We start from the raw sequence: 12,118 nt of genomic DNA, 5'->3' as shown, positions 1-12,118 counted from the left end.
GGGTCTAGAATCCTGTGAGATTTCTGTTTTAGGCATGTTATGGGAATAAAAATATTAGATTCTGTTCTATTCACTTTGTCAACAGTTATAGTTGCACAGTTTTGCTTTCTTTTACTTCAAAGCCTAGCAATCACTTAATTTAAATGCATTTAGTTACTGATTCTCTTTTGTGATATGGGAGAATAAGAGTAATGAGGTCAGTGAGTATATGAGCCACCATCCTTAATTTTGGGTACACTGTAGTTTAGTGGAGAGAAAGGGAACTGTTGTGGGATCTGAACTCGGATTCTATTTCTACTGCTTATTGACCGGGGGCAATTTATGTAACTTCTCTGAACTCTAGCCTCTTATCTGTAACATTAGCATCAGACTGCAGACCTCAAAGTTATTATAATTAAATGGTACTATCCCATCCCTCCTTTGCAGATGAGACAATTGCCTGTCAAAAAGTAGATGTTCAATCAACAATAAATATTCTTGGCTAGCCTATCATATCACCACAGCAAAACAATGTACCATCTCAAAAAAGTTTAATTCTATTCCCCTGTGCCTTTTATTGACCTATTGGTTATTAAAAAAAGAATTCTTCTCTTAATTAATAATTTGCTATCAGACTTTACTGTCTCACAATATGATATTGATCTACATCTTCACTTTTAACACATTACAAAATTCTTTCCTATGAAATCTTTTAAACTGAATTTTGCGTAATAATGAGCTTTGATAGAATGCATATCATCACATCTCACCCATATGCTTCAAGAAACCTGATAACAAAAGATTCATAACCAGCCTCATTTCTCTTCTTTGGTGTTTAATACTGGAACAGAATTGTACAGTAACTTTTCATCTCTCCAGATATCACCTGCCCACCACCCCCTGTTATCTACAATGGAGTACACACAGGGAGTTCCTCAGATGTCTTATATGGTACCACAGTCACTTACACATGTAACCCCGGGCCAGAGAGAGGAGTGAAGTTCAACCTCATTGGGGAGAGCACCATCCGTTGTACAAGCAACGATCAAGAGATGGGCATCTGGAGTGGACCCGCTCCTCTCTGTAAACTTTCCCTCCCTGCTGTTCAGTGCTCACATGTCCACGTTGCAAATGGATACAAGATATCTAGCAAGGAAGCCCCATATTTCTACAATGACAGTGTGATATTCAAGTGTAATAATGGATTTACTTTGAAGGGCAGCAGTCAGGTTCGTTGCAAAGCCAATAACACCTGGGATCCTGAAATACCAGTTTGTGAAAAAGGTAAAAACTCAGTGGAGAGAAAAATGAGGTATTTACTTGTTTATTCTTGTTTGTTATCTCCCACCCAAAGCTAGAGTTATGGAAAAAAGCAAGGGGGCATAGATTACTGTCCCATTTCTTCCATTCTGTAACAAAACAGTCTATGTGTGTTGTTGTATATATTCTTTCTGCAAATGCTCCCTTGGATCTGGGATACAGTCAGGGTAAATAATTGAGAGGATCTTTTTTAAGGTTCTAGGTTCCTTCAAAAGAGCAGAAAGCACTCAGTAATGAATAAGAGCTTGATGATCTTTGGCTTAAAAGTTTCAGACTGTCTATTGTCAAATGTTGTATACTTAGTGTTCTTGAGTTTTTGTTGGTATTTATGTGGGAAGTTTTTTCTTTAGGCTGTCAGCCACCTTCTGGGCTCCACCATGGTCGGCATACAGGTGGAAATAGGGTCCTCTTTGTCTCTGGGATGACTGTAGACTACACCTGTGATCCTGGCTACTTGCTTGTGGGAAACAGATCCATTCACTGTATGCCTTCAGGAAATTGGAGTCCTTCTGCCCCTCGGTGTGAAGGTACTTTCAGTTCCTGAGTTGTCTTTCTCTTTTATATCAGGCATGTATAAGTAATTCCAACTTTGCTCCTCTAGAAGCACCATGCCAACCTTTGAAGGAAGGTCTTCAAGAGCTTCCACTTGGTTCACCTGTGGTACCAGTTAATATGTCCTGCCAAGATGGGTAAGTATGATTCATTCTCAGAAAGGGTCTCCACCTTGCTTTGTGCATTAATTCTAGCCTCAGTTTGTCTTGGTGACTCCCTCTAGAGGTTCCTCGTTGTCACACTAACAGAGATTGTGAGGTTCCAAAGGTCTAAGTAGCATCTCTAACTTTTCAGTCCTTTCTTGACATGGAAATGACTTTGTTGGGAGTAACACTAAGTCTAAAGTAGTTTGCTTACTTGAAGGGCCAGGAGTTTTGACTCCTTTCTGCCAAATTTCTTATTTAGAAGTGCCTCTGTATTAGTGGTTTGAGGAGGCTAGGTTTCAGAGACATGATTTTTAGGAAAAGAAAACGTATTATAATCTCTCTCTAGGTACCAGTTGACTGGACATGCTTATCGGAAATGTCAAGGTGATAAGAATAGGGTTTGGTTCCAAAAGATTCCACTTTGTAAAGGTAAGTTAAAAAAAAAAGTTGTCAGTGGGTTGTAGGGGATTAAAGAGAACAGGTCACTACAGAACTAATCTATACCTTAACAGTCGATGTGTTCTAGCTCAGTGTACATAAGAAACATGTTTTAGTGTTTGGATGGTACTAGCATTGGGAAACAAAATTGTCAAGTAGGAAATGAATACAGTTGGCCCTCTGTATCTGAAGGTTTCAAATCCATGGAGTCAATCGACTGCAGATCAAAAATATTTTTTTAAAAATCCTGAAAGCTTCCAAAAGCTAAACTTGAATTTGCTATGTGCTGGCTACTATTTACCTAGCATTTACATTTTACTTACAACTATTTACACAGCGTTTACATTGTATTAGGTATTATAAGTCATCTAGAGATGATTTAAAGTATATAGGAGGTTGGGCGTAGGTTATATGCAAACACTATGCTATTTTATATAAGGGGCTTGAGCATCCTCAGAATTTGGTATTGATGGGGGATTCTGGAACCAATCCCCTGTGGATACTGAGGAATGACTGTATTTGCCATATACCTGCTAATTGCTCAAAATTTAAAAAATAACAAAAAGAGACTATTTCTCTATTTCATGAGAACATAGCTGTATTTATTCCTTTCTTAATACTTTACTGTATTTTCTGACTCTTTTTTGGAATGAGTGTGTATTATTCATGTAGTCAAAAATTTAATAAAGCTTTTTAAAAGAAAGTATAATCCAGCATCTAAAATTTAAATAACTTAATAGCTATGTGCACTACATGCAGTTGCATAGTTTTATTATTTAGTTTTATAGTATCTGATTGAAAACTGTCCACCATGGTGTACTAGCTGAAGTAGACTTTCTTAATCTCTTCTGCAGTTATCCACTGTCAACCTCCACCAGTGATTAACAATGGGAGGCACAGGGGTGTGATGGCAGAACACTTTCTGTATGGAAATGAAATCTCTTATGAATGTGACCAAGGATTCTATCTTCTGGGAGAGAAAAGTATACGGTGCATAAGTGATTCTAAAGGACGTGGATCTTGGAGTGGACCTCCCCCACAGTGCATAAAATCTCCTCCTGTGACTCACTGCCCTAATCCAGAGGTCACACATGGATACAAGCTAAATAAAACTCGTTCTTCATATTCCCACAATGACATAGTACATGTTGCCTGTGATCCCGGCTTCATCATGAATGGGAGTCACTTGATTAGGTGTCATACTGACAACAAATGGGTGCCAGCTGTACCAACTTGTATCAAAAAGGGTAAGATATTTTCAGCACTAAAATATGAGATGTTGCACAGAATAAAGAAAAAGGGTTTTGAATCTGCACTTGCCATTCCGCCTAAAGAAAGGCAAGTAAAAGCTAAGGCAGTCATATTATTTTACAAAATACCTGCCTTGCCTTATCTTCTCAGCTCATTCTTTTTTTCCCTTTTCTTTCTAAGCTTGTTGAAAAAAGGTAAATGAAAGGATAATGGTTAACTTCGAAACTGATGGAGTCTCCCAAGTTTATTATTTTTATTACTTTAGAATGGGGAAAATGCACATACCATTTTGGGCAAATGTTTGGCAGTAATATTGCTTGATAATTTGATATGTAAGGCTGTGATACAAGCCAGAAAGGGATCTTTGAGTATTCTGGAGAGTGGAGCTGGCCTTAAAACTCACTGAATTGTCTCGTAATTTTAGTTATCATCGGTAGTTTTATCCCTATCAGTGGCTATCTACAACAGAGGCTGCCAACTGGTGACCAGGAACTGAGTTCAAAACTGTTTTCTTTGGCTAGCACAGTAGTCTTATTTTAAGTGAAACCCATCTCCACCACCCAAGGCAAACAGTGAACCTGTGATACAGTGAGGGCCCCCTCTGCTTTCCTGCAAGGTACCAGTATCTTGAATTGGGCAGTGGCTGCCATTTTTAGAAGGACAGGTGCTCTGTGACTTACCATATCTGGTGGCTTCACTTCCTGGCTCCTGTAGATATTTGAGGGTGTGACCCTTGACTACAACCTTTTTACCATTTAAAGAGAAAAGAAAAGATTACTATTCTCTGATAGATTACAATTGTGGGCTGTAACCACTGATGTTTCATTGTCTTCCATTTGACATTTGTCTTCAGATCATATATGATATAGGTAGGAAATGCAAATCTCTGTTCTGTACCGTTTGGTTTGGGCTAAATGAATATTTTTGGATACTGACTAGTTGGCTTGTTGCCTGCCTTCTTTCTGTATTGCTATCACCCATTTGCTGGCTATGTGTTCCTCTGTACTAAATTAAAGATCTTTTTAAATTGGTGTCTAAGCTTTCTTAGGATGTCAACATCCATTTAAGATCCCCCACGGAAATCATACTGGTGGAGACATAGCTCGATTTTCTCCCGGAATGTCAATCCTGTATAGCTGCAACCAAGGCTACCTGCTTGTAGGAGAGGCACTCCTTCTTTGCACACATGAGGGAACCTGGAATGGACCTGTCCCTTATTGCAAAGGTGTGTTGTTTATTTGTTTTCTTATTTTTTAAATAAAATTTGTCCAAAATAGATATATTCAGTTAGGTACTTTCAACTTAAAATAGCCAAATAAATGCATTAATTGGATCATTTAATTAAATGCATTTAATTGGATTAATAGATGAAGTCATCTAAATACTGCAAAATAAGAAAAGTGGCTGAGGCTCTATCTGAGCTATCACTTATGTAGTCATTTAAATATGGAAAGTTGAAGTCTTTATGTAAATCAAACAACTAAAGTACAGATTGAATTTACACTGTGGTTACAGTTATTATAAGTGTGCATTTGACAAAATACTCATAAAAAGTAAAGTTATCTTTTGAGTATGTTTTCTCTAAGTGGTGGTAGGATTATAGGTATATTTTTATAAAAGTTTCAGAATGTCATTTTCATTATCATAAGCAGTGCATATGAAATATGAGTAATGAATTAATACTGAATATTAGTTAAGCACTTCTTACCATATGCCAGATACTGTGCAGAGCACTTTGCATGCATTATCTCATTTAATCCTCGTGAGAACCATATCAGTGATTGGTGCCATTATCCCTGTATTATAGATGAGGTCCCAATAGAATGGAGAGATTTGTAACTTACACAAAGTTCCACAGCTAGAAAATCCTAGAGTCAGGTTCAAATCCAAAATCTCACACTATTGGCCCCTACACTGAAAAGATGAAAGAAGAAATGAGGAAGCATTTACATGTAAGAAGAATTGGAGAATAAGAGTCAAAGTTGATGAAACAAAAATTCAGAAGTCTTAATGTTACTCATTCAGCCCTCATCATTTCTCTAAGAAGCCACAAAAATTATTCAACATTATTGGTTTAGAAACTAAAGCACAAAAAAGGAAAGTAATCTGGTATGATTACCTGGACGTTCCTGAGGTAGATGGCTGACACTAAAAGGTTATGCCTAGGACATCATTTTGTGTTATTTCAGTGAAGTTTTACTAACTGAGAATAAACTAAATTGGTTTCATAAACCTTTCCATTAAGGGCAGTATCTACGTTCTTGGTAAAATGTCAAAATATGACTCAGCTTCAATTAGATTCCTTTAATTTCAGAGGTGAACTGTAGCTTCCCAGAGCATAGAAATGGAATCCAGAGTGGGCTGGAGCCTGGAAAAATGTATCAGTATGGAGCTGTCATCACTTTAGAATGTGAAGATGGGTATACCCTAGAAGGCAGTCCCCAGAGCCAGTGTCAGGAAGATCACGGATGGAACCCTCCCCTGGCTGTTTGCAAATCCCCAAGTAAGTACAAAGGGCTTCACTGCAACTCCTACTTGTTTCGCTGGAAAGAAGAGAGTGAGTGGTATCCCTCAATGTTAGGGACTCCTGGGTTTTAAACTGACATAGGTCTGTGACCAGTGGTATAGTAACAGATGAATTTGAAGTTGGTGGTCTACTGTAGTAAAAGTGAGACTTTCAGAGAATGGGGAAAGTAAAGAAAGGAAATAAAGAGAGGAGAGCACTAATTTAAAAGGTGCAAAACTAACAACCTTATAGAGTTGTCCTTTGGTATCCTCAGGGGGATTGGTTCCAGGACCCCCTTGAATACCAAAATCTGCAGATACTCAAGTCCCTTATAAAAAATGGCATAGTACTTGCATATAACCTGTGCATATCCTCCTGTATACTTTAAATAATTTCTAGATTACTTATAATACCTAATATAATGTAAATGTTATGTAAATCGTTGCTGGGCTCGCAGTGTGAGTTTTGCTTTTTGGAACTTTCTGAAATTTTTGGCTTTTTCGAATATTTTTGATCTGTGGTTGGTTGAATCCACAGATACAGAGGACAGACTGTATTTTGAAAGGACTTGCTGCTGAGACTTCTGTTATTGCTGAATCTTGATTTATAAGTGCTTAGCAATATGACAGGGGCCTCCAAAAATATGTTAACCAACCTGTTGTAACAGTTAATGTTTGCATTCTGACCTGAGAAATCCCTGATTATAAAATTGAGTTTATTGGTTTTTTTCATGAATGAACTACCCCAACTTAATTAACGTGGAAAAAAAATTTAAAGGCCAATGAAGTTGTTACATAAGAAATGAAGAAAGAGTGGGTAGGGACTTCCCTGGTGGTGCAGTGGTTAAGAATCCACCTGCCAATGCAGGGGACACAGGTTCGAGTCCTCGTCTGGGAAGATCCCACACACCACGGAGCAACTAAGCCCGTGCTCCACAACTACTGAGCCTGTGTTATGGAGCCCGCGAGCCACAACTACTGAAGCCCGTGTGCCTAGAGTCCATGCTCTGCAACAAGAGAAGCCACTGCAATGAGAAGCCTGCGCACCACCACGAAGAGTAGCCCCCGCTCGCCTCAACTAGAGAAAACCTGCATGCAGCAACGAAGACCCAATGCAGCCATAAATAAATAAATAAATACATATATTTATTAAAAAAAAAAGAGAGAAAGAAAGAGTGGGTATAATTCAGGGTTCCAATACCTCTTTTTAAGTAGACTTAGAGAGGAGGGAGCTGAGATTAATTTCTGGGACATTACCATGGGACTTAGAACTATGTGGAACCATGCAACTAGACTAATATTTTCATGATTTTGTATTCTCCTTAGGCTCACTTGTTCCTCTTATTTGCGGTAAGTTTTCTTAAATACTCGAAGAAAACTTCTAATGGTGATTTATAAAAATGTATGTAACATTTGAGGCCCTATATCCTGACTGTTATTTTTTTTTTCACTTTAACTCATAAGAAGTTATCTTCTTTTTAGTGTTTTAAGGATCTTTTAATGTGTACTTCACATCACAAACTGTCACTTTTGGATAGAATGGAATAAATGACTTGAACAGCTATTCCCAGTTTCTAAATTGAAAGTTAAGTTTACCAAAAATTTAGTTTAACTCTTGGTCTTTTGCATGATTTGGTTACTATCAAAATAGACTGGCTTATTCTGCAGTAACAAAATATATTTCACAACTGAGAGTTAAATGTTGCTATGCAAAGTCATGGGATCCTGGTGTCCTGAGCTCCTAATTTCACCCCAGTGACAAGAATATTACTGATAAAACTGAAAAGAACAGAAAAGCTCAACAGAAACTTGACTGGAACCCTGTGGTCAAATGCTTGGTCCTTTAGATTAAATATGGACTGGATTGAATCCAAAACGTTAGGCCCACATATGATGATTTAGGAATTCAGTATTTATATGGTTGAAGAAGAACAAGTAGAAAAGTCACATAACATTTTCCCCACCACTAGGAATAGGCCCCACAGTCACTTCAAATCAAGGTAGGTCACATTTTTCTAGCATTTGATACTCTGTTTTGTTTTCTAGGTTTTTCTGCAGGGGTAGTAGCTCTTTTCTGCTTGGGTGCTATCACCTTATGCATGATATTAAAACACAGAGAATGGTAAGTTCAACGCATGCTTGACCAAAACGCACAAAAGGTTTTGACTTCTTGCCTGAAACTAAACACAGAAGGACAAGTTAAATGAAATAAATACTGCAATGGGATAACTGGAATAAGGTATCTTGTGTTAAATAGAAGGCCCTTTCTGTAAGAACTTAAAAGATAACAAACTAATTTTATTTGAATGGTGTTTATTCAGATCAGATTATGTTTATTTATATGTAATAAAAAATCTAGAAAATAGAAAAAAATCCCAGTCATAACAACTGCAGATATTTGGTACGTTCCTATACAGGTATGATCATTTTCCTTATATTATTTCTCTTTTTCCTTTTAAAACTGAAATTTTGGCCTTATAGTCTCCTGCCTTAATTTTTTTTTTCATTTAGCCTCAGGTACAGATTTTTTTTTTTATTAAATCATGTTTTCTTTTTACCTACTTAATTGCATATTTTTCTATTATATGTATCTATATTGTTGAAATTTTAGGTTGCTTCCACATTTATTTTGATAATAAATAAAGATATGAGAAACACCTTTAAAGAAACTTTTTCCACATCTCCTTATTTCCTTAGCCTAGATTCCTAGAATTGCTAGGGATAAGTGTATGAACATTTAGATGCTTAGTAAATATAGCCAAATGACTTTCTAGAAGGTTAGTTCTAACTTGATCATATGTTAAATAATTAATCTATCTGGATGTATTGTGTTTCTGGATTCTTTTGTTGTTGTTGTTGTATTGATCTGTCTATTCTATCACAAACCACTTTGTGTTTAAATAGTATAGCTTTCTACTATTATAATATCTGATAAAGCAAGAATCCCCTCACTATAATTTTTTAAGCTTTTCCTCTCTCTTCTGTTTGTTCTTACAGGAGTTTTAGATGATTTGTCATTTTCTAAAAACAGATATGTTGTGATTGCATTTAAGTTTATAGATTAACTGTTGAGAACTGGCACATTTTCTGTAATGCTTTCCCATTCAGAAATTTACTAGGCCTTTCTATTTGTTCAAGTAATGTTTTCTCTCGCTTGGTTGTTTTCATGACTCCTTAAATATACGACTAGGTTTCTATATTTTGTTATGTTTTATTATCCAGAAATTAGACATACTTTTACATTTTATTTTTAATTCATTCTTTTTAAAAAACATTTGTATCCATAAAGTAATGTTGCCATAGTGGGTCATGTGATATTTGGTGAGGACACAATCAAATGAGCAGTGCTTGGGAATTTTGATTAGAAAAGTTTCCATAGTGGAGAAGATATTTCAGGTGCATCTCAAGAGAGTGTAAACAAGGGGAGAAAGGTATTCCAGGTAGAAGGAGCTGTTTGAGCAAAGACCCAGAGGCTTGTCATTCCATTATATATTATGAGAACTACATAAGCAGTTGACATGACTGGGAAAATAGTATGTGTGATGGTGATTGAAGGTGAAGGTGGCATAGGTTTATGTGGAGGAGTGACATAAAAGACCCCTCTGACCACATACATCTTGTGGAAATTACAGAATATTCTGATAGGTGCAAAGGATACATTTTTAGCAAATGATATCATCAGGCATCAGCCTGGAAATGTTCCGTGTGCTCAGGTTCTTAAGTCTCCATACATGCTAGTGTTAGGGAGGATAATCATGTGAAGTCTTACCAAATCTCAGGTAACTTCCAGTGGGGGATGATCAAGTCATGTCACCCTAAACATGTCACCCACAAACTCCAGCAAAATTACTTTAACATGCCAAGTCACTTGGATCTATCTAAATGATCTGATTACACTGTTCACAGTTCTATAATGCCTAGTGCAGGCATCAGACATGAAGGGGTTACATTGAAACTATGTAATAGTGGCATCTTTGAACCTGAATAGTTTGCTCTAAGCCTGGGAGGGCCTGAGCACAGTTGGTCTTGCAAGGGTTTACATTTGAGATGTACTTTAGGCAGTAGTGTTTATCAGAGTATGTATCACATAACCCTGGTTTTGTGAATGATTTCAGGAGAAACAGTGTTCTCTGACCAAAAAAGATTGGGAAATACTTCATACTACATTTTTCTCATGGAGATTCACAATGACCATGAGAATATTTAAAGTTCTACAATAAAGATGCCTGTTTAATTTTTTAAAAACTAATCTCTCAAACTAGTTGGACTGCAGAACTTTTTTTTTCTCATATAAGGCTTTTAACATCCCATTGAACTAATGTTTAATTTAACAGTCTTGGGGAAATCTGGAAAGATGGTCAAGAGCTAGATCATCAAAAACCTTGCATGTGATGACAAGGAATTGGTGTTTATCCTGTAGAATCTTAAGCAAAGAAGCAATACGTTCAGATTTGCATTTTCAAAAGAAGGGGCGGTACTGGGCTGTCAACAAAAGCAGCAGTGGTGGGGCTCAAGAGGATGGAATAGATGTAAGAAATGCCTTCACTATGAAGAAGATAGGCTTTCCAGGATTTAGTGAATTGATGAATGTGGGGAGAAGGGGACACAAAGAATGAGTCAAGCAGATGCCACTGGGTGGGCCCAACGGTTCATCAAAAGAAGAGAGGGACATGTTTGTGGGGAAAGATGATGAGTTCAGTTCTGACCTGCTACTTCCAGGCACCCATGACGTAGGACTCAAGAGAGAGGACTGGACTCAGGTAGATGACATTTAAATCACAATTGAAGCCTTGGTACTAAACAGAACATAGAAGATTAAAATAGGGATGAGAACAGATCTCAAAAGGACAGTAATGCTTAAGAGGCAGGAGAGGAAGGAACAGTCAGAAGTAAGATGAAAGGGGAAAATAGTCTCACAGAATTCAAGACAGAAAAAGTTCTCAAGAAAACAAAACTAGGGATGTCATTTGCATGGCTTTCCTCACAGGAAGTTAGAAGATAATTTTAGCCAAGTGTAATTTAAATAGAAGTTTAAGTAAAATAGAAATGTGGTCTCTATCTCCTTCCTTCCTGCTACTAAGTTTGCTATCAGAGCATTACATGTGTAGGAAAATTTGCAAACTTTGGGAATGCCTACAAGCTCAAATAATTCATAATGTTCCAGTCTGATTATTAAGGTTATTAACATGTTTTTATCAAATACTATATGTAAGTGCCTCAGTTGATATGAACCAAACGTATATGTTAAACTAAATTCTTAAGCATCACTCACTTGTTTTATTTCCATTTTCTAACTGACTTCAATTTAGTTTCTGATACTTGATGTAGACATTTGAGTTGCCTTGAATACTTTTTGTAAGTAAGATGAGTAATGAATTATTCAAAAATTGATGTCTAGTAACAAAATTAAATGTTTTTAAAAGTCATCCAAACATGTGAAGAAGAGAGTATGTTATTTTTTTTTCTTGTCTTCTAAGATATTTTAATAAAACCTAAATCTCACATTAACCTAAAAGTTACCATTTTATAATAATTTTAATGTATCTTCCCCTTAAATATGTAAGTTGACCTCTTAAATGTGATAGTGAGTGACAGGCTGTAAGTACTCTCAACAGTAATCTTTTTTCCCCAATAATTTTGTATTACTTTATCTCAGAGTTCTACATGATAGTACAATCACATTTTATTGTCCTTTGCTAATTTTGGCAAAGAGTTTTAGAAGCACAGCAAAGTACATGTGTTTTCAGAGAATAAAAGTAAAAATGTCTTCAAAATCATTTATAGCTTTTAGCGCTGCATGACTATGTAAGGATTTTGAATTAAACATCAAATCTAAAAAATTTCTTTTTAAGTTAGATTGGAAGATTGGTTCTCCAAAGGTAAATTTATGATCATATTATAAAATGAAAGCTTATGACTTTTTTTCA

At 36.4% G+C, this 12,118-nt stretch overlaps 1 protein-coding gene across 8 annotated transcripts in view; it reads left to right on the top strand.

Annotated features, from left to right (window-relative positions):
• The window catches only part of CR2 (complement C3d receptor 2), a 34,252-nt gene that overhangs the window by 18,232 nt on the left and 3,902 nt on the right, over positions 1-12,118 (top strand). For 4 of the 8 annotated variants that reach the window (XM_036832106.1, XM_036832070.1, XM_036832101.1 and 1 more), the window contains 9 exons: positions 859-1,263; positions 1,650-1,826; positions 1,901-1,988; positions 2,344-2,426; positions 3,290-3,682; positions 4,726-4,911; positions 6,001-6,189; positions 7,518-7,541; positions 8,238-8,313. In XM_036832106.1, the coding sequence (XP_036688001.1) occupies positions 859-1,263; positions 1,650-1,826; positions 1,901-1,988; positions 2,344-2,426; positions 3,290-3,682; positions 4,726-4,911; positions 6,001-6,189; positions 7,518-7,541; positions 8,238-8,313 (1,621 nt within the window). Of the gene's footprint in view, positions 1-858; positions 1,264-1,649; positions 1,827-1,900; positions 1,989-2,343; positions 2,427-3,289; positions 3,683-4,725; positions 4,912-6,000; positions 6,190-6,729; positions 6,983-7,517; positions 7,542-8,237; positions 8,314-12,118 lie in introns of those variants that run through there. The other 4 variants (XM_036832107.1, XM_036832089.1, XM_036832079.1 and 1 more) reach the window with 3 other exon arrangements.

Source organism: Balaenoptera musculus, chromosome 1 (genome assembly GCF_009873245.2).
Source record: "Balaenoptera musculus isolate JJ_BM4_2016_0621 chromosome 1, mBalMus1.pri.v3, whole genome shotgun sequence".
NCBI lineage: Eukaryota > Metazoa > Chordata > Mammalia > Artiodactyla > Balaenopteridae > Balaenoptera > Balaenoptera musculus.
Note: the sequence above shows the minus strand (reverse complement) of the source record. Positions and strands in the feature narration are given on the sequence as shown.